At 49.0% G+C, this 20,314-nt stretch overlaps 3 protein-coding genes across 7 annotated transcripts; 1 reads left to right on the forward strand and 2 right to left on the reverse strand.

Annotated features, from left to right (window-relative positions):
- RPUSD2 (RNA pseudouridine synthase domain containing 2) lies at nt 1–5,070 on the reverse strand. The gene is made up of 3 exons (XM_082485799.1): nt 4,666–5,070; nt 3,835–4,131; nt 1–3,113 (listed from the first exon to the last, which is right to left on the reverse strand). Exons 1-3 carry the CDS (start codon nt 5,020–5,022, stop codon nt 2,322–2,324), a joined length of 1,446 nt encoding a protein of 481 aa, XP_082341925.1. The 5' UTR covers nt 5,023–5,070; the 3' UTR covers nt 1–2,321.
- Nucleotides 5,071–5,156: 86 nt separating this feature from the next.
- On the reverse strand, nt 5,157–11,347 carry LOC309673342 (protein-L-isoaspartate(D-aspartate) O-methyltransferase-like). 2 transcript variants are annotated; one of them, XM_082485093.1, is made up of 8 exons: nt 10,926–11,347; nt 9,368–9,472; nt 8,798–8,829; nt 8,201–8,305; nt 7,691–7,811; nt 6,974–7,059; nt 6,571–6,740; nt 5,157–6,235 (listed from the first exon to the last, which is right to left on the reverse strand). In XM_082485093.1, the coding sequence occupies exons 1-8, from the start codon at nt 11,038–11,040 to the stop codon at nt 6,223–6,225; spliced, it is 747 nt and encodes a 248-aa protein (XP_082341219.1). In that variant the 5' UTR covers nt 11,041–11,347; the 3' UTR covers nt 5,157–6,222. The 2 variants fall into 2 exon arrangements, with proteins under 2 accessions (XP_082341219.1, XP_082341220.1); XM_082485094.1 differs by lacking the exon at nt 5,157–6,235 and having other exon boundaries at nt 6,247–6,740.
- A 251-nt stretch (nt 11,348–11,598) lies between these two features.
- On the forward strand, nt 11,599–18,050 carry CCDC32 (coiled-coil domain containing 32). Of its 4 annotated transcripts, none has more exons than XM_082485472.1 (4): nt 11,599–11,639; nt 11,988–12,237; nt 14,482–14,638; nt 16,499–18,050. In XM_082485472.1, exons 2-4 carry the CDS (start codon nt 11,997–11,999, stop codon nt 16,635–16,637), a joined length of 537 nt encoding a protein of 178 aa, XP_082341598.1. In that variant the 5' UTR covers nt 11,599–11,639; nt 11,988–11,996; the 3' UTR covers nt 16,638–18,050. The 4 variants fall into 4 exon arrangements, with proteins under 4 accessions (XP_082341598.1, XP_082341596.1, XP_082341599.1 ...); XM_082485470.1 differs by having other exon boundaries at nt 11,633–11,654; XM_082485473.1 differs by having other exon boundaries at nt 11,634–11,658.
- Nucleotides 18,051–20,314: the final 2,264 nt, after the last annotated feature.

A 20,314-nucleotide genomic window follows, 5' to 3' on the forward strand; every position in this document is an offset into this window, starting at 1 on the left:
TCCATCAATAGTTAATTTTTTGAAAGTCTGGAGGTAGAAGTTAATGCAACACGGAGCCCCCAGAAGACCAGCCGGCTCCCCCAGTCAAACACGTCATGGGCGCTCTGGCCCGTCCTCAGCTGGAACAGCTCCGCGAGCCCTCCAGGCACACGCTGGGCAGGTCAACTACGCCACAATCCTTCTGGAAATCAGATTATTCTAAAACCTGTGCAGAGAATGGCCAGATCATGACTCTACAGCCTCACAAGTGGCACCTGTACCAGACCAGTTAAAACACAGCTAGAAAAGCGTGATCGTGTGGAAGATGGGCCTCTTGGTGAGGCCTCGGGGCTTAATTCTGTGTCAATATACACAGCCAAGTTCCCACCATGTTTTGCCAGAAGATGCACATCCTCCTGGTCCTTTGCTGGAGCATAAAAGATGTATCGAACTAAAACTGTACTACAGAAAGGATTTCTTCCAGGACCTACGTGTTGTACAGGTAACTTTATGCCCACAATCACCCCACAACCACGACATTTACCTCAGACCTAACCTTAGATGGCAATTTATCACAAGACATCTCTAATAGTAACAATTTCCCTACTAGCAAAATACCAAACACTGACTTCTTGTGCATGTTTATGGAAAAAATCGGTTGGGCACCAGCTCTCAACCAAAATAAAATGAAATGATGCAGGCTCCTTGTGTGAAATCAACCTTAAATTTTCATTGTACAAAGTATCTTGAAAACAGAAGCCCCAGGGTTTCTTGACCAGCAAGGTGTGATAATTAAAAGATGCCCACTGCGGTCATTATGCATAGCCAGAAAAAGGAAAAACACAGCACTGAGCTCCAGCTCCACATCAGACCGTCCAACCATCCAGTCTCCATCTACGGGCACAAGTCAGTAAAATCCCTTTCAGATAGTTATTTCTTGCAGAGAGGAAAAAAAAAAACTCAAAAAAACCCGTAAACAAAAGCCAGGCAATGTAATTTTGGACACCTCAAAGTCTAATTTAGAACTGTTGCTCATAAATCTACTACCTTTAGCGGTAGTAGATTTACAACATGGCTCTTCCCAGGTAAAGGTTTTGATTGTCTACAGCAGTCACTGCATCTGGTCATTACCACTGGTGACAGATACAGAAAAGAGAAAAAAAAATTAAATAAAAAAAGAACCTGCGACAGCTGAATTATAATAACCCTCCCAGAGGCCAAAAGTGACCATACAAACACTGAGGAAAGTAAGAACTATAGTGGTATTTATCATCCTGGAAACGTATTAATATAAAAAGTATTAAAAAAAGTCATCTGGTTCATAAAATAGCTTTTGTTTTTCTTCAAAGCTGATTGTCACACTGAAGCAATATTAAAAACAATTCCACACCAATCAGAAACAACCCGCCTACAGCACAGTTTAAAAAAAATATTTAAAAAATTTGAAGTCGGCAGACTGATCTCTACTTTGGATTTCTGCTCAAGTCTGAAGATGTGTTCAATGAGGCATACAGGATAGAGATCGATAGGTTCACAGAAGAGAAGCCAGATGTTTTTGAGAGGGCAGGAGATAGGTCACAGGAATGGTGGCAGAACAGAAAGGCAAAAAATCTACTAAACCAGCCCCCTTATAAATCTCATAAAGACAAAACCTGGGACTAGTACCTCCAAAAAAAGGCCCAATATAAAGAGACCCACCCCCAGAGTTACTAACTTTAAATTTTAAAGTCATTGATTTGAACCAATTCTCAAAGAACAATGTCAAAGCAAAGTCCATCTTGCTGACAAACAAAAAGCACAAAATGGATTGGCTTCACAGTGCTCCGTTTTTACCTTATGGCATTCTCAGTGATCATGTTTGAGTTCTAAAATCAGTCTGACAATAAAATACAGTAAAAATAATTTTGTGTATGACACGAAATCCTGCATACTGAACAACATTCCAGCAGCTCTTATTGTCAGATACAAGAACATCACATATCAGGCCAGAAGAAAGATCAGGTACTGACTTTTAAGTGCATACACTTAATTATCTGTGTGGATGATTGACAGCAGACCCCAAACAGGTTGAGGTGAAAGGCAAAGCTGCCCGTGCCGAGGGATGTTTGTTGCCCTGAAATGCCAGTTCACTAAAGGGCAACGTAATTCTAGTGTTGTAGCCCCGTCACCCCACGCATCTTTTACTGTCAGCAGCCAGGACAGTTCTCCAGCCCCAGCCAGCCTTCCTACCCCATCTCCAGTCACAGGCAGTTTGTTCACTTCAACCACACTGAAAAGCAATCTTAGGTCTTTAGAAGATGCTTCCCTGGCCAGAAATGTCTGCAGGCATCAGATGTGCTCAATCACTCCTCCCAGTCTTCCATTGCCCACTCGGGCATCTTGGAGCAATACTCAAACTCCGCTCCCTTATAGCGCAAGGCATGTAGGTACATCACCAGCTCCTTGGGAGATGGGTCCCGCCGTGTCATTTTACACTCCACGCATAAAGGGTCCTTCTCTTCTGAACTGTTTTCTCCCATTTGCCCATCCTGATTCTCACATGAACCGAGTTCTGTATTTTTTTCAAGCGCTTTCAGGTTGCTATCAGAGTTCAGCGGACAGGCTGCTACATCATTTCCCGCAGGATCCTTAGTGTTCTCAGCAGGGCAGGAGCTCTCGTTTATAGGATCAGCCTGCACAGACTTTGTGCAGTCACTTGAATTACCATGTTCTTTATTTTCAGCATTGGAGTTTAAGTCCTCCTCTGAAATACCCAAGACATCCAGGCTCTGCTTGGAACGGTGCTCCTCTACAAGTGCCTTAAGGAGTTCTTCATCCGTTTTATCAATCTTGCCCCCTTTGCCCCTGTCGGGTCCCCAGGCTTCCATGTTATAGATGGGGTCGTTGATAATAGGATGCCCCAAATACTGCAAATGGACCCGGATCTGGTGCGTGCGGCCAGTGCGCGGAAGACACTTGACTACGCTGGTCTTGCCGTTGTAACTGAGTCTCTGGAAGATGGTTTTGCAGAATTTCCCTTTGGGGTCCACACGGCACACTCCCACTTTGTAAGAAACCACCAATATGGGCTCTTCACAGACCACTTCATGTTCTGGAAACTCCCCCACCACACGACAGACGTACTCCTTTTCCAGCTACGAGGAGACACAAGAGTAACTCTCAGAAAACAGAACAGAAAACTCTCTCTGTTCTGACTACACCCGAGTCCCATCCTAGCTACTCCTCTCCTTCTCTTCAGTGAAATACATTTGTAGGCAACATACTGCCCAAATTTCATTACAACTGAACAGGAAAGGGAAAAAATAAAATCAGCTACTTAAAGCCAAGTTTCTCTCGTGCTTTCCCTCACTAGTCAGGAAATCAAGAACACAAGAGCCTGGCCTATTTTCCTCACGTTAAATTCAAGGGCCATGTCTCAGTGACCTTCAGTTTACAGCCTCGAAGCAAACCTTGGAAGCTAGTATCCTACAGCTACAGTTCTGTTTGGGTCAAGAGCCACTGGAAAAGTGACAGAAACGTCTAAAACTTTTGAAACTGAAAAAGTATTAGATGACTGACACATTTCCACTTACAAATAAAACTGCTCTCTAACTAGTTTGCACAATCCCAGTCAGTTTGCACAGTCCCTTCGGGAAGGAGATCCCTTTTGATTTAATATTACTAAAATCAATTAAATTTTAAGTCAGTCTTTTTCTCTTGATGCCTCTCATGCTTAATACAATAAGAACAGGAAGATGACTACAAGCTGTTTTGAGAACCTGTGCTAATTTAGACCAAAAATTTGGCTCACTTTGGACCTGTTTCAAGAAAATACCACACAAGAGATCCCCAAATACTGCAGCCTGCAGCTCTCACCTGTCTCTCCCGAACCTGTTCATCGATCCTCTTGGATACCTCTGCGGTCTTGGCAAACATAAGTACCCCCGAGGTCATGCGATCGAGTCGGTGAATGGTATGCAACTCCTTCAGATCATGCTCTTTGCCCAGGATGAAGATGACCGTGTTGTGACGAAACCTGCCGCAGGGATGGACTGGCAAAGAGGAGGGTTTGTCCACAACCACCACCTCATCATCCTCCACCAAGATCTGGATAGGCTGGGCAGTGACTGGCGGCTCATGGCGATGCACCGTATTCCTGAGAAAATCATTATTCTGCAAGACAGACAGACATTTAGCATGAATCCAGCCTGCATAACCACCCCATCTGGCCATACACGATGCGGGCTTGATATTGGAGCCCCTCTGCTGTGAGGACAGGCTGAGAGAGTTGGGGGTGTTCAGCCTGGAGAAGAGAAGGCTCCGGGGAGACCTTATTGCGGCCTTCCAGTCCCTAAAGGGGCCCTAGCGGGCAGACGGGGAGGGACTCTATCGGGGAGTATAGTGATGGGACAAGGGGTAACAGTTTTAAACTGAAAAAGGGTAGATTTAGATTAGATATTATTAGATATTAGCAAGAAATCTTTCCCTGTGGGGGCGGTGAGCCCCTGGCGCAGGGTGCCCCGAGAAGCTGTGGCTGCCCCATCCCTGGAGGTGTTCAAGGCCGGGTTGGACGGGGCTGGGAGCAACCTGGGCTGGGGGGAGGTGGCCCTGCCCAGGGCAGGGGGGTGAAACGAGATGAGCTTTAAAGGTCCCTTCCAGCCCGAACCATGCCCGGCCCCCGCAGCCCCCACCCCCGGGGGTGCCCACCTTCAGCACGATGTCCAGGTCGCGCACCGGCTCCTCGTTGAGGCGGAGGCGGCCGGCGCGGGCGGCGGCCCGGTAGTAGGCGAGAGGTTGGGCTCGGAACTCGGTGCTGAAGACGTGGAGGAGGCTGCGGCCCACCCAGCGGCCCTTACAGTAGGTGCGGAAATCGAAGTAGTACGGCCGCACCTTCCGCAGACCCCCCTCGAAGTAGTAGGAGGTTTCGGCGAAATGCGCCGGCCCGAAGCTCACCCCCGTGCTCAGCTTCCGCGGAGGGGGCACGTAGCGCTCCCCTCCCGCCAACCGCCGCTTCTTCGGGGCCGGCGCCGCTTCCTCCTGATCCCCGGGGCCCGGCTCCGCCATGCTGCTGCCGCCGCCGCGGCGGGGAGGGCGCGGGGGGAACGCCGGCGGCCCGGCCCCGTTCCGCACCGCCCAGCCCAGCCGCGCGCCGGCGCGCCGCATGGCGCGACGCACAGGGGCGGGGCGGCCAATCGCCGCGAGGCCACGCCCCCCCCTCCCGGCAGCGTTCGCGCCGCCGCCAGCTTGGCGCGGGAAAGGGGCGGTGGCGGGTGCGTGCCCGGATTTGAGGGGAATAATTGAAAAAAAGTGCGTTTTCTGACCATATCTTTAATATTTAGGATATATATATATGAAGTTCTTTAGAATTTTTTGTTGGGCTCAGCTTTGATGAGCAGCTCATAAGGGTATACAGCGCTCGCTTTTTGAAGCCTAATTCTGTTTTCTTGGGGAAAAAAATAAGAGGAAAGAGAAAACCCCATAGAGCCTAGGGTAAAGTTAGGGAAACCAGTGATTCATCAGGAAGATAACCGGCACAGAACAGGTGGGCTGCTGCAGACGGCCCAGGGGCGCTGAGCAGGATTGCCTTTATTTCCCAGCACAAGAGACCATTCCCCCCTCCACAGCAGCTCCAGAAGAGCCCTCAGGTTCCAGAAAAGCCCTCACGCCTCCCTGCACCCACCTGCCGCTCAGAACCCACCCATGCACCCAGCGCGAGGCAGGAAGAGCCGAGAGACCGGGATCTTCCTTAACCCCAAAACTCTCAGTGTTGCTACCAGCAGTGAAATTAGTTGATGCAAGAGAGGAAGAGAACACGCTCTTGTAATTAAACTTTGACAAATCAGGGTAGATTGCTGCTCTGAGACTGTAATTGCATCTTGTTTTCTTCAAGCATTAGGCAGAGTAGTCAATATTAAAGAGTATTTTTAGTGAAGGTTTAAGTATTCCTGTCTGTGTTTGGAATTCTCTGTGAAGAGATGTTACCTATATAACTTATTGGAGAGGACAGCCAGAGTTACCTGGTTCCACTCACCGTCTGGAAGCAGACAGGGCCTCCGAGAACCTCCCCCTGCTCCTGCTGCTGGAGAAACAGCCTTTTCTCCATCCCTCTGTAACAAGCTCTGCAAAAGCAGAACTTGCCCTCGCAAGCGCATCCGCTGAGAATGCTTCCGTTTGAAAAGCAAAACCCTGCAGCCCATCTACAGTCATCAGTCCCATTCATGAGCTTTCTGAGGTCACTTTTAGAGATATCCATCCATCCATCTGTCAGAATTCATCCCTGAGGCAAAGAAAAACCAACAGTTACTATCCATGGCCTTCAGTTCAGCGACAGAATCAACACAGCTACGGTGTTTATGAAAGTGCACAGGCTCCAAAAACAAAAAAAAAAAAAAGAAAAGCTTGAGTCCTCAGTCTGCACACCCTATCTACCAGAAAATAAATCCTGCCCTCCTGCTGTGCCTTACCACAGCCAAGCCTCTTTCTTCTCTCTGTCACAAGCAGCATCTGCTAGGAATCCAGGACTCTGTCAGTAAAGCCAGCAGGCACGGACAGCAAGCTCACAGAGACAGCTGTGAGGAAGAAACGTTCCTCACAGGAAGAGCAAATTTTTACCGAGGCCACTGCTTTTCCTTATCTGTCAGAGGAACGTAGATCACGCCCATCAGCTGCGTTTCAATGATCTGCCCATCACTGGTTTTGTCGTACTGCATCAGAACTTGGTTTGCACCTTCAGGACCAACAGGCAATATTAACCGACCTCCGGGCTTCAATTCATTCAGCAGCTGGCAAGCAGAGAAATCACAATCAGCAGAGCCGGGGTGGGGGGGGAAGAGACAACAAAAATAAGCCACATTGTGAAGGTCATGACACCTTCAACAGCACAAGCTTGCCAGCTCCATATCAGACAGACAGAAAAAGAAGCTTCCATTGGTTCCCTAATTCTTCATATTTTTTTTTCTGCAGCTGCAGATGCAAGCAGCCCACAGCAACGGACATCCAGCACGACCACTCTTACCTCCTTCGGCACAGTGGCTGCTGCCGCTCCAACGTGAATGGCATCATAAGGAGCCTCTTCGGGGTATCCCTGCCTGCCATCTCCAACTACAGGAGGAAAAAGCATGCAGAAAAGACTTTTGTGCTGATAACAACTCCACACAAAAAATAATTCTTCCTATATCCTTTCAACTGAAGTCCAGATGATGAAAATTTAGTAACAAGATTGTGACAGGAATTTGAATTGTGTTGGTTTACTTTTTAAGAAGGAGGGAGAGATTTCTGGAACTGAGCCATGCGGTAAGACGGAGCAGTCAAAGCCAGGAGGGCCTTTCAATAACACAGCGGCTTTGTGCAGGCTTAAGATTCCAGATACAGGAAGAGCTGACTCAAGTTATCCCTTCCAGAAAACCGCGACAGCGTGCGCAGACCCCTTCAAATCAGCTAAAACACAGATGTGGTACAACTGCCCTCCTCTGAAGAGTGTCTCTTCCTGAATGAAGACAGTCACTGCACGCTTGGAGTGTGTTGGGCAAGACTGCTTGCAACATTAAATACTACTTGTTTACACCATAGTGTTCGGCCAGTGTGGCACGGTGCTTACTGAGCCAGCGGTTTCTGGCACCACTGTGGCAAGCATCAACACAAACAACTGCTTGGAGCAGCCGAGCTCTGAAAGCAGCCAGAGCAAATGCACATTCACAGGAAGGAATAAGCATCGGGATCCCAGACAGCTCACCCACAAGCTTTACACGGCCAGAGCTGAGCAAAGTCGGATCGTCTTCTTGGACGTTTCTGATGGATTCATGTACCAATTCTTTAATGTGCTCTACACCCACAGCTTTCCCTGTTGGGCCCATCTGAAAAGAAAAACAGCAGACAAACACCTAATAGCCCCTATAATATTGAGAGATGTATTTTATAGGGCAAGTTACTGTGGGAAGTGGAGAATTTCCAGGGAGAAACAAGAGCAGAGTTTCTGAACAGGAGGTGCAACTACTCTGCCCCCTTGGTTTTAAGTTGAGTAGTCCCAGCTATATTAGCTACCTGAGGGATACACAGACACTGCCTACAGGGACTCCTAGTAATTCTTCCTTTCCAAAGGAATTGTTTTTACTACAAGCTGCTCTGGGGAAGAGTTTACCACTTCCCCCCACTCCCTTCTCTCCCCACAAAAAGCACATGCCAGCTGTGGCAAGCTACCCTTCCTGATGCTCCTTACTAGCTAGAAACAGTCTGGTGAGCTTACCATCCTGGCAAAGCAAGCCGTAAGATATCCGCTTCCAGATCCAACATCCAGCGCTTTTGCACCTTCCACAAGCTGATCTTTTAGCAGTTCCAGTGCATGGGCATGCTGTGTGGACAAGTACAAAGAGGTGTGAAACATCCCGTTTAAGTTTCCTCTCCTAAAACTTTTTCTTGTTCTGAGCGTTATCTGCTCTGATTTAAACCCAGCACACCTGGCATTTTGTCCGAGTGAAATTCAAGCATTTGATCTGGAAGACCTTTTTGCAGAACAGCATTTAGGAGGAGGTTCACTAATAAGATGTGAAGCAGCGGGGAAAAAAAGGTCTCATGCAAAAAATGGACAACATTAACGGTTAACCTCAGTGGCACAGAATTGCCATCTAAGCAGACTTTTAAAGCAACTTAGAGTATAGGGCAAACTCCTCTTAAAAAGGAAAAAAAGCTTCCTATATACAGTGCATAAAGAAACAAGCATGATAATCACATCCATGGGATCTGTTTCACCTTTCTACTTTAGTATTTAAAAAAAAAAGAAAATAAAAAATGGCAAACAAACAATTTCCTCCATTTCTGTTAAAAATGAGAAATTCCATCTTACCATATGCGGTGCGCTGATTGTAGCCTTGTATCCTAAAAGGAAACAAGTGGCAAAAGTTATGGGATAAAGAAATGACAATCAAAATTACCAATGCAAACAGCTCTTTATTCTCCTCCACTTTCCCCTAAAAATATGAAAACACGCTTCTCTTTTGCTGCACTAAAGCACTTCATTGACTTAAAATCTCCTCCTGTGGGATTCCTAACAAGCACGAGACGAGTGCACAGCGCTGCAGCTCCTGAGCATTGCACCCCTCAGCTTGTTCATCAAAACGCTCTGCAGCTCTCTCAGCCTGCACGCGCTTCCACTCCCTAAGCGGGACTTGGAGCAATCAATGAACATTTCGAATGTGGAAAAGCTGCCTTGTTCTTTCCTCTGGATCCCACAGCTGAAACGGATGGGGTTTGCTCTACCTGGCCCATCATAAAACTCAGCTGCTGTTCTGGAGAGAGAGCAGCTAGCACAGAGCGCTTGGACCCGCCGAGCCATCGCACGCCCCTCTGTCCATGTGCCGAGTACAGTCAATGTGCACACCGGAAAAGTGGCGATACTTTGCCTTAAGGTACTCACCAATAGATTGAGGAGAATCCATGTATGGGAAATACTTGATGTAGTGACCTCTGTCAGTAGCCAACAGCACATCAAACACTCGCTGGGATTTAATTATCCCTTTTTCTGGGAGAAGAAGAAAAACAGAGACAGAAAGGAATTAAATCCTCTCTCTTGTAGCAAGAGGAGATTTGGAAGGGGGGAGTATAGTTCAGGGAGTTAGTGGAACTGGGAGAATTCAATCTCAAGAATCTGAGAACAGACAGAAAACAAAACTGCAGATGGAAGTACGTAATTTTCAGTTTCTGCTACATCCAGTGAAAATCTCATTATGGTCCCAACCCTCAGCCCAGTCTCCCTCTGAGGACGGTGACTTACACCCACAGTGTTTCTGGGGCTGCCAAACGGAATGAGAGATAGAGTCACACTTTCACTCCTGAAAGCGGAGACTCCGGTTCAGGTTTCAAGAGCGCTGGCACAGTGAGTAAACTAAAGTTAAGAGCGATGACTGCAGAAACATTCAACATCCCTTCACACCTCATCACTGAGCAAACTTTTATAGAGGAAAAAACAGCTTTGGCAGCAGGGGAAATTCAAAGCTATTTTTCAGTGTGTTCCAGCCCGCTGCCCAGAGCGCTGCTCCAGTCCCAGGGCATCGCACTGGAGAGAAGCACAGGCTGCAAGACACTTCAGCATCCACAGGGGCAGAGCAACACCATGTTGTGCAGTGTTTTAAAAGGCGTCATGCATTTACCACTCCAGGGGAGCAAAAGGAAGGCAGTGGATAGAAGCATGGGCAGCAGGTTGAGGGAGGGGATTCTGCCCTCTGCTCTGCGGAGACCCCCCTGCAGTGCTGCCTCCAGCTCTGGGACCCCTAACACAAGAAGGACATGGAGCTGTCAGAGCGGGGCCAGAGGAGGCCCCCAAGATGCTGGGAGGGCTGGAGCCCCTCTGCTGGGAGGAGAGGCTGGGAGAGGTGGGGGGGGTCAGCCAGGAGAAGAGAAGGCTCCGGGGACACCTCAGAGCCCCTTCCAGTGCCTAAAGGGGCTCCAGGAGAGCTGGGGAGGGCCTCTTGATCAGGGAGGGGAGCCATGGGATGAGGGGGAATGGTTTTAAACTGAAAGAGGGGAGATTTAGATGAGATATTAGGAAGACATTCTTGGCTGTGCAGGCAGTGAGCCCCTGGTGCAGGGTGCCCCGAGAAGCTGTGGCTGCCCCATCCCTGGAGGTGTTCAAGGCCGGGTTGGACGGGGCTTGGAGCAACCTGGGCTGGGGGGAGGTGTCCCTGCCCAGGGCAGGGGGGTGAAACGAGATGAGCTTTAAAGGTCCCTTCCAACCCAAACCATTCTGTGATTCTATGATAGCCTTTCCTGCCCCTTCTGGCCTAACATCTCGTTTCCAATTATAAAAAGAACAAGTTCAGACCGGGACACATACTGAAGCGCAGGCCATGTCAACTCCAACATCTCAGAACGAACAGCATCACAGCGCACCGCTGTACAGCACTAAACACCTGTACCCGTAGGCGCCAACCGACCCTACCGGTAGCCTGCGGCCGGGCGCCGGTGCCGGTACTCACTGTAGAGGTTGTTGACGAGCTCGGGGTGCGTCTTGCCGCTGGAAGTCCAGGCCATCGTCCTGGCGAAGAGCAGTCCCATGAGTGCAAGGAGGGCGCCGGGGGGCAGACAGCTCATCCCACGGCGAGGGCGGCCTGCCCAGACGGGGAACGCAACCCCCAACGCTCGGCCTGTCCTCCTCGCGACAGTCTTGCCCTTATTATACCACTGGGGACAGGCCGGGGCTCGCACGTTGCGCAGCCCAGGCTGTCAGCCCCACAGAAGCGACACCGGCCCCGGGCCCGGCCCCGGGAGGGGGACGAGGCCTGCGCCCCGGCGGAGGGAGACGCTTCCTCCCCGGCTCGGTCGGACCCCGGTTCCCTCGCTGAGGAACGGCCCAGAGCAGGCCCCGGCCGGCCCAGGCCCCCCCGAACCGGAGCCGGTGCGAGTCCCGCCCGCCCCGCGCAGCCGCCCCAGACGCCGGTGTAACGGCGCACTCGCCTCCTCCACGCAGGTCAACTTCCGCCCTTCGCCAAGATGGCGCCGCGGCAGATTCCGTTTCCCTCGCGCACCCTGCCGATTCCCCGCCCTCCGCCGGGCGCCGGGCTAATGGGCGCCCTCTCTCCGCCGGCGGAGCGCGGCGATTGGCCAGAGCCGGACGCCAATCGAGGCGCGGGCAGAAGCCGTTGCGGCTTCTCGTGTTTACGGTGCGGGTGGCTGCAGCGGTGACGGTGACGGTAGCGGTAGCCGAGGCGGGTGCGGGGACGGCCCCTCCGCGTTCCCGGGAAAGGGGCTGGAGCGGCCGCGGGGAGCGGGGTCCCGTGCGGAGGGGCTGCGGGGCCGGCGGGGGCAGAGCGGCCTGCCTCCCCGCGGGGTCCCCCGGGCCCTGAGGGGGTCCCCGGGTGTAAACGCGACACACCGGGGCCTGTGACGGCTCTCCGGAGGGAGGCCGGGCCGTCCCGGGGGGGTGAGCGGTCCCCAAAACATCTGGTGCTGTGACTTGGGCAGAGGGAGGTGGATGGGGGGGGGTCTGGGAGAGAGGGTTCTCTGCTCGGTGTTCATCAGTGATCCCCCCCCTCCCTCAGGACTTCGCCATGAGGATGATGGAGAGCGTTGACTCTGTGGTGGCCCGGTCCGGCGAAGACCTCTGGGCTGAAATCTGCGCCTGCCTGCCGCGTCCCGACCAGAAGGATGCCAGCGATGCTTTTACAGACTCCTTCATGGACTCCTACACCGACGGAGGAAGGCAGGGCAGGGCATCGGGTGGCTCCCCACAGACAAATCTGAAGCCCTGGGCACCCCTGAACGATTCAGAGGTGTATTTGGCATCCCTAGGTGAGTGGCGAGGCTCCGACTGCTCTGTTTGCTTCGGTGCCTGGTGACAGCTACGGCCCTGTCGGCGCAGCTGAGGTGACGGTGCTCGCAGCTCGGGCCGGAAAGATGCATCGCAACTATTTAGTAGAGCGTCCGACTCACTCACTGCAAGTGCATTAGTGGAAATGAGCAGCGCAGTCATAGCTTCTTCGGCTGTGCCACGGAAAGGAACTCTTTATCAACTACAAACCAAAGAATTTGTTTTTTTCCCCCCAGAATAAGTGGGGTAGGGAAACTGCTGTTTCCTCTCTGAAGAACGTGTAGTTCCACTGTAGCTGACTTGAGGAGAAATGCATTCTGAACTCACTATAGAGCCTGTGTGTTTTTGCGTTACCAGTATTTGTCGCATTCTTTTTATGGAGTCTTGGGAGACACTTCAGAGTGGAAAGAAAAAAGTGAAATTTCTTTCCGTGACCTGTTTTCTGGTTGGAGAGGAGGGGGGCAGGTACGGGGGAGAAAGCTCTCATGCTTTCCTGAATCATGGCTGCTAGACTCTGTACTTTAAGATGACAGATCATGCAGATCGTCTTTGCGTGATTGCTTCTCTTAACTTCTGCGTAATCTATAAAGCCATAAGTCGATTGTGAACAGTGTAACAGCTGATAGAAACACTTGATATGAGAGATGATAAGGTTACCAGTACTGGAGCTAACGCTCTAGGCACGGCTAAGCGCTGCAGACTTTAGCTCTAAGGCCAGGGAATTTGTCACCCTGTTTTAATTATCTCCTCTTCCCCTCAGAGGCCTCACTGTACAGCAGCATTCAGCCCCAGGACGGATGCTCCTGGTGCCTGTTAGGAGGAAGCTTTGGGGCTCCTCTGCTCTCCAGCAGTTGGACTGCTACTCCCTCCACTCATAGCAAAATATTCCATCTTTACAGCTTTTCTTTTCCCCTTCTTTCCCTCCTAGGGAGTTATTTTTATCTTGGGTCAGTTTGTAACCTGGTTCGCAGCACAGTACACACATAGTTGTCTTGGCTTGCGTAGGAGGCTGCAGACAGAAACAGGCCAGGAGGAACGGGTGGCAGAAGTGGCTTTTTAAGCTTTTATTTCTGCTAGAGCTTCCATCTTGCCTTAGACTATTATTTCACAGTGCACTAAGTAGAGCTCTTAGTATCAGATCAAGGGTGCCACAGCAACAAGACATAAATTGCTCTTCTGGTATTAATTACTGCTGCAATTCTCACTTGTACAGAAAACACCAGTGGATTAATTTTCACAAGGAGGCTTCAGGCTAGATCTGTGTCTGTTTGCTCACAGCCAAGGTGAAAGCATAACGCTAGCACAAAGTTTCTCTTGTACGTTCTGGCTAAGCCAACAGAAATAGAAACCTGTCCCGGGTTAGTACCTGGCCAGGATTAGCGATTGTGAAATCATAGCATCAGCTTGGCAGCATGTTTGGACAGATAACGATAATTCAGCTCTTCTGAATTGCCAGGGCCAGAGGCTTTCGGTGACAGCTCACTTCTGCGACACAAGACAACCTTTGAAAAGCCCAACAGGCGGGCCACAGTGTTGTGAGCTAGCCCGCTTCCTCTAATGATGGTATGCTTTTTAGTAAAAAGTGTGATTACAAGTCAATACGTGACCCAATTTAAGTAGGAAGCCATTATAATGGGATTTTGTGACCGGAGGAATTAATGAAATTTGGTTTCTTGTAGCTTTGCGTATTGTAGTTGGATTACGCTGTGTCTGGTAAGGGGGTGCTTTGCATCGTCCCCTGTGGCTGAGAAATTTGCAATATCACGTTCCTTTATGAGATACCCAACTAATAATACTGCTGCACTTGCTTTTTTTTTTTCCTCAGTTTGGGCATTATTTGGATTCACACTACAATTAGTGTGATTTATATTCCATGCCAATTTGCATGGAAATTGTGGGAACTTAATGCTTGTGCGACCTGAACCCTCCTGTGTGATTTCATGGAAACTGAACAGTAAGCATGAAAGTTATTAAACTCAAAAATGAGCAGAGTTCACTGATTGCATAAACCTTATTTCCTTCAGAAACATCACCTAAAAAATACGATCTCACACACATACAAGAAATACAGTCATGCAGACTTGAAACACAGAGGGGAAAAATGACTTTTAAAATATGACTTAGTCTTGAAGAGTTAATTTAACTTTTTTGATATAGAAGTCCAGCTATTTCTTCCCGTCCAGAAAAACAAAAATAACAAAGTCCCCTCCTTTGCCTCTTCACAGAGAGAAGATTGATGAGAATTAAAGGCTTGTCTCAAGAGGTGACCTCCAAGGATATGCTGCGCACTCTCTCCCAGGCTAAGAAGGAATGCTGGGACAGGTTCCTGCAGGAGAAGTTCGAGTCTGAATTTTATGTAGAGGGACGTGACTCTGATGAGAGGTAATAAGCAGGGCGGCGAGAAAGGATTACCACCCACCACGCTGGCAAGCAGACTTTATTTCTTGAAAACTAAAATAAGGTTTTGCCAGGACTTGTGATGGAGTGTTAGGACAAAAATAACATCTCGGTGCCGCTTGGCAAGGCCGTCACAGGCTTTCTGAGACGGTTTGATGATGACCATTTGCATCGTACTAGAGGGGAACACACAGGGCAGGTCGGGTTTGAACTTTCAGTGCTGTTCGCTGATTTTTGCATCCCTCAGACTGGGGTGATCCAGCGCGGGAATAACTGGAAGCTACGTGATAATTTCCCTGGTCACATTTGGGGTAGGAAAGGAACAGAGTGGAGGAAGGGGTGTGTAGTGTGTCTCAGATGGCTTTTTTTTAAGACTTAACTTTAAAAGTGAACCCCAGGTCATTCCCAACATCTTTGTGAGGGCCCAGTTAAGCACCGCTTCAGAGAAGTGGGATTTGAAGTTCATTACAGGGTTGGTACCAGTCTTGAGATGAGATTTCCCAAGCAGCTCTCCCTTCTGCGCCTCTCTTACAATGCTGCTGCTCTCTCACCCGTTACCCTTTTACAGATGATGTATGAATTAAGATGAGAGTCCTTTTCTTTAGCAATTTCGCATTTCCAATCACTGATGGTGCTCTCTGTATTTTTCTTTTCTGAGCTGACATTTTTCATGATTGCTTCTAGCTGAAAAGAAGATTATTTTTCTTCCTTGAAGAAAATCTACTTAAGCTAGTTTGAAAGTTTAAGTATGCAAAATAATCCATGTTTATAAGGAGTTTTTCAATTCTTTCTTTGACCAGTTAACTTCAATGGGATTTATATTTAAAAACAAGCTTTTGCAGACATATATGCTCTTTCTACTCTGTTTTTAAAGGCTGGGGATGTTATCCATGAAAGCATTTTCCTCCCTGGAATTTGACTGTGAAGTTAGAGGTCACTCCCGAGTGGTGCCAAAGTATTTGATTCTCACCCACCAATGTAATTAGACAAGCCTTAACAAGCACACAGATAATTTCAAGGACATTACCAAGTGAAATTCTGCTCTTGTGAAACAGCAAGTTAATTTTGTTGTGGAAGGACTGAATGACCCGAATCACGCTTCTAGAAAATGAGCATACACACACGCGCTCATACATTTAAGAATTGTAATATTGAACTTTTAGGGTTATAGCCGGCATTTAAACAAAGACAGGGGTAGATCTGTTCTGGTCAGAGCAGATATGGTGAGGTAGGCTGTAAGGCAGTAGCTATGCTAGTATATATTTATAAGCATCTATAGAATCCATAGTATGGTTAGCATTCTAAAGTGTCCACATACTGCCTTTTTTAATCTTTTGGTGTTATTAATGGTCACACGTTTTTATATATGCTTCCTGTTTTGGCTTTGTTCCACTCCCTTCCCCCCTATATTTCCTAATCTTCATCACGATTAGGCAGTTGGGGGGTTTGTTTGGTTGTTCTGTTTTAAGACTAGTTTTCTTACGTCCAGCCCAGAAGGCTGGAAGCGGAATTGTAGTCTGGCCGCAGGGACAGACTGGCGCGTCAGGAGTGCAAGGGCTGACGTACCTGCCAAGGGTTCTTCTCGCAGGGAAAAATCTGAGCGTCAGACTTTTCTAACCGTAGTTGAAAGAGCCCAACTGCAGCAGAATGTCTTTGTAGAATGAAAGATTCTGCTTTCTCCTCTGGCGCATGGATCAGTCTCACGATAGACCTTATCTGTGGCAAAAGGAATACCTACAGAGGTGAAAGAAATATATACGGAGGATTTCCTGGACGTTTTTTTCATACATTCTTATGAGGCTTTGTCGCTCTCCTGTTTCACTTTGTGTCTTTGCTTTCCCTCAGCACGATAGAACATCTGAAGCGATGGCTGCAACCTGATAAAGTGGCAATCAACACGGAGGAGGTACAGTACCTCATCCCTCCAGAATCTCAGCCAGAGAAGCAGGAGACCGAGGAGGAACCTCCCGCTGCAGAGCAGTGAGACGTGCGCCAGCCGTGCCACAGAGCTGCCTCTTGTCCGAACCCTGACGAAGTTGTATCCAGCGATAGTAATAACGGGGTGGGGGTAGGGGGGCAAAAGTGCCAATTATCAGTCATTAAAAAAAAAAAACAACAACAAACAAACCACCCCAACACACAAAACCCCCCAACTCTGGACCTCCAGAGACAGCGACTGCCATTTGTTACGGACAAGAGTGGAACGCCTGTGACACAGAGTATGCTGAACTGAAATCTTACTTTGATCTTCTCCCAGCCTGTAGCCACCTAATCATTCCAGTCCGAGTGTGAATTGTTTGTAATTCATCAGGAAACACATTAAACAACAAAAAAAAATCCACAGTTGTTCAGAAGCATCAGAAAACATAACGGTCTAGAATAGAACAGATAAAACCACTGAATCAGATTTTTCTTCCTGGCTTGTACCTTTTTTATTACTCAAGTGGGCTTGCTTTTTTTTTTTTTTTCTCCTGCAAAGTCCACTGTGGTGTTTTCTGTAGGTCTTCACTGTTTAAATGTGAGTTGGCCCTGAGCTGTGCCCGGAGGAAGACAGATACATTTTACCTGCATTTATTTGGAACCCCAGAGGAAGCTACCATTGCAATCATTAAATTGGTGGTATCCTTGACACTGTAACTATTTAACATTCATTATTATTAACTCTGTAACGTACCCTCCTACAATATCCCACTTTATTGGCCAAACTATTTGTTATAGAATAGGCTGGAGGGGGAGTAATTTTTTCTCTTGTTGGTCATTTCTGTACCTGTTCTTTGTCTCCTTCAGCCTCTCCAAAAGAGGGTCAGATGAGATTCTGTCCCAGGAACCCAAGAGCGATAAACCGGGGAGGCTACAAATAACTTGTTTTCATCACAGACTTGCATAGCATTATCTGACTTTTTAAAATATGTTCTACTATTTAATTGTTTTTCATCCTGTTTAACTCTGCAGAGGGTTGTTTCCCCGTTACTAATCAAAGAATCTGTAATCGCGTACTTGTATAAATCTGGTTTTTCTTTAGCCTGTGCTTTGCCTTGGCGTTGACACTGCGGGTCAGTAGAGGGAAGCGGCGCACATCGCCCGTCAGACAGAGCTCCTTGAGGCAGAGACTGTAGGGGTAGTTCTAGGGGTTTACGCACACCGGATTCATACCGCGTTCATCATGTACCTGTATGAAAATACATTTTTTAAAAGCAGCTTCTTGATGCCCCTTCCTTGTTTCCGGCGCTGTGCGACGGCAGCCGGTGCTGTTTGCCCAGGCGCTGGCAGCTCTTCCTCTGCTGCTGCGGCTCCTTCCCTGTCAGGGCTCGGGGTCCCTTCCCCCGAGGGGCTCTGTGGGTACGACCCCCCGCCCCACGCTCTCCATTCACGGGAGTCACACTCATCACTCTCCAGTAGAACAGACTTTTTTTTTTTTTTTAAAGACTTGAGAATCACAGGGAGTCACCTGTGTGTCAGTGATACCAGACTTGCAGGCCTCGGGTCTTGTTGGAGGGTGGGTTTTGTCATCTTTTCGATGTCCCTCTTAATTTATCTCCAAAAAGAAGTCTGCTTTTTGTACAGATGCAGTGCAGTGAGTCTCACCTGCAGTGCCAAGCTGTAACAAAGAGGCTTTGAGCATTTACCAGAAATGGTATGTACAAAGAAAGATGCAATTCCCTTTCTGTACCCAGGCTACTTTGAAGTCAATACATTTCCTTTTTGTGATGAGCAGTGATTGCGAAGATGCTTTATATTATTTTTGTCTATTCCCATTAAAGCTATCTGAGAAAGAAATGTATTCAAAATAACTGCACTGAAACGTTTACAGTTCTGGGTCCGCATAACGGCGTTTCCTCTAGAGGAGGCACCTCGGAGGAAGTAGCTCTCACCATTTCATTTTTAAAAACAGCTCAGAAGCCCGAGGACAGGCTCTGGGGAAGAATTGTTGTCCCAATGCAGAATTAGCCGAGCGCTTTGAGTTTACATCGATTCTCTGGCAAGACACACACAGCTCCTTTGCTGCTGGTCGCAGGCAGCTGTCTGTGCAGCTGAGTGAAGAACAAGGAGGTCGCCCACCTCCATTTGTCCAAAACACCAGCTGCTCCGAGGAGCTTCTCCTGCGGGACGGTCTGTTTAAATGCAGTGGGGGAGAGCGGTTATTTCAACCCTTCGCGTCTGCAACGCTCGCTCTGCCGGGACGCTGTGGAGCGCGTCCCCGCGTGGAGAGCGGCACTGATCGTTTTCCTCAGGTTCCGGGACTTTCAGTAAGAGAGTGAGCAGAAGTCGTCAGTACCGAGCAGGATGGAGGCCAGGACGTCAAACAAATGCTTTGGAGTTTGACCGTTGATGGAGGAGGAGAAAAGAACCGGCGCTGATCACTTCAACGGGTGATGGAAGAGACGGTTGAGAAGAGCCACCCCCAGTTCCCACGGGGAGTCCCGTCTCCGAGGGGGCCCGGCTCCCGCTCCGAGCAGCGCCATGGGTGTCTCGTCACGGGCTCGGGTGGCTTCCAGTGGTGTGACACCGGCTCTGGCGCAGCTGGAAAGCCGAACCAGCGCAGGACAGCGTAGCGTGGGTTTGCTCACTTCTTATGCCGGACAGGGAAGGAATACCAGTTTTCTGTTTGCGGCTGTTGATTGGCAATGTCAGCACAAGACAGTAAATTAGCTCCTGAAGCACTGCAGCAGCATCTTTTCAGCAGAGAATTAAAGCTGCCAAAGCGCTTACAGATTGGCATTTAATTAGAGACTGCCTCCGGATCAGGCAATAGATCAGCCCCATCGATTCGCAGCTCGCTCCGAGGGCCGGCTGACTCACTCGGACCCAACTGGGACGGAGAGGCCGGATCTATCCACTTAAGAACAAACAAAAGATTTTTTGAGTAAGCTGTGCTATAAGCACAGAAGCTTTTTTTCATCTAGTTTTAACCCAACCACACTTTTAATGTACAGAAGCATTTACATTTGGGTACATAACCCGGTGTTGCTGAGGGAAAGGGACAGCACGTGGGGAAGGCGCTGCGGTACGCGTGTCCAGAGCCGGCTGGGAGCTTCCGCACGGTCCGGCCCTTGGGCACTGACCCAGAAGAAGCGAGAGCTGGGGTGGGTCCGCACGGAAACCACCATAAGGACAGCAACAACTCTGTTAAAACCCTTAAAAACTTCTTTACAGGCTCGCTTAAACTGAGTCCGTGAGGAAGCGTGATGTGTCCGGGCAGCGTTATTGCAGTTGGTGGCGGTGCTGCAAGCGGTTTAACTACAAGGACTTTACTTCAAAGTACTACGGTTTATTCTAGGAAAAGAGAGCTGTTTAGCTCCTCTCACTCGAACAAACTCTTGCTGGTGCAAGCAGCATTTCACTAGGGATTTTTTTTCTTAAAGAGCAACAGCAGCTTTCCTATAGGTGGAAATAATTCTCACGCTGGGAGATGCGCCAATCCGAACAAAAGGACGCGCTGTGGCTAACAGAGGGATGACTTCTCAGGTGTGAGAAACTAACGATCGCAAGAGAAAAATTAGCCTTCGGTTTGTACCTTAAAAGGACAAAACTTCACCCTTTCCTCTGCACGAAACAGCATTTCTCTACCTCCCCCCCCCCCAAACTCCCCAGCGAGCAGGATCGCACCGCTATTAACCACGTCACCGCCACCCAGCTGCTTGTTTTCGAGATGGGGCGGAA

The sequence above is a fragment of the Vanellus vanellus genome (assembly GCF_965231255.1).
Source record: "Vanellus vanellus genome assembly, chromosome: 6".
Taxonomy (NCBI): domain Eukaryota; kingdom Metazoa; phylum Chordata; class Aves; order Charadriiformes; family Charadriidae; genus Vanellus; species Vanellus vanellus.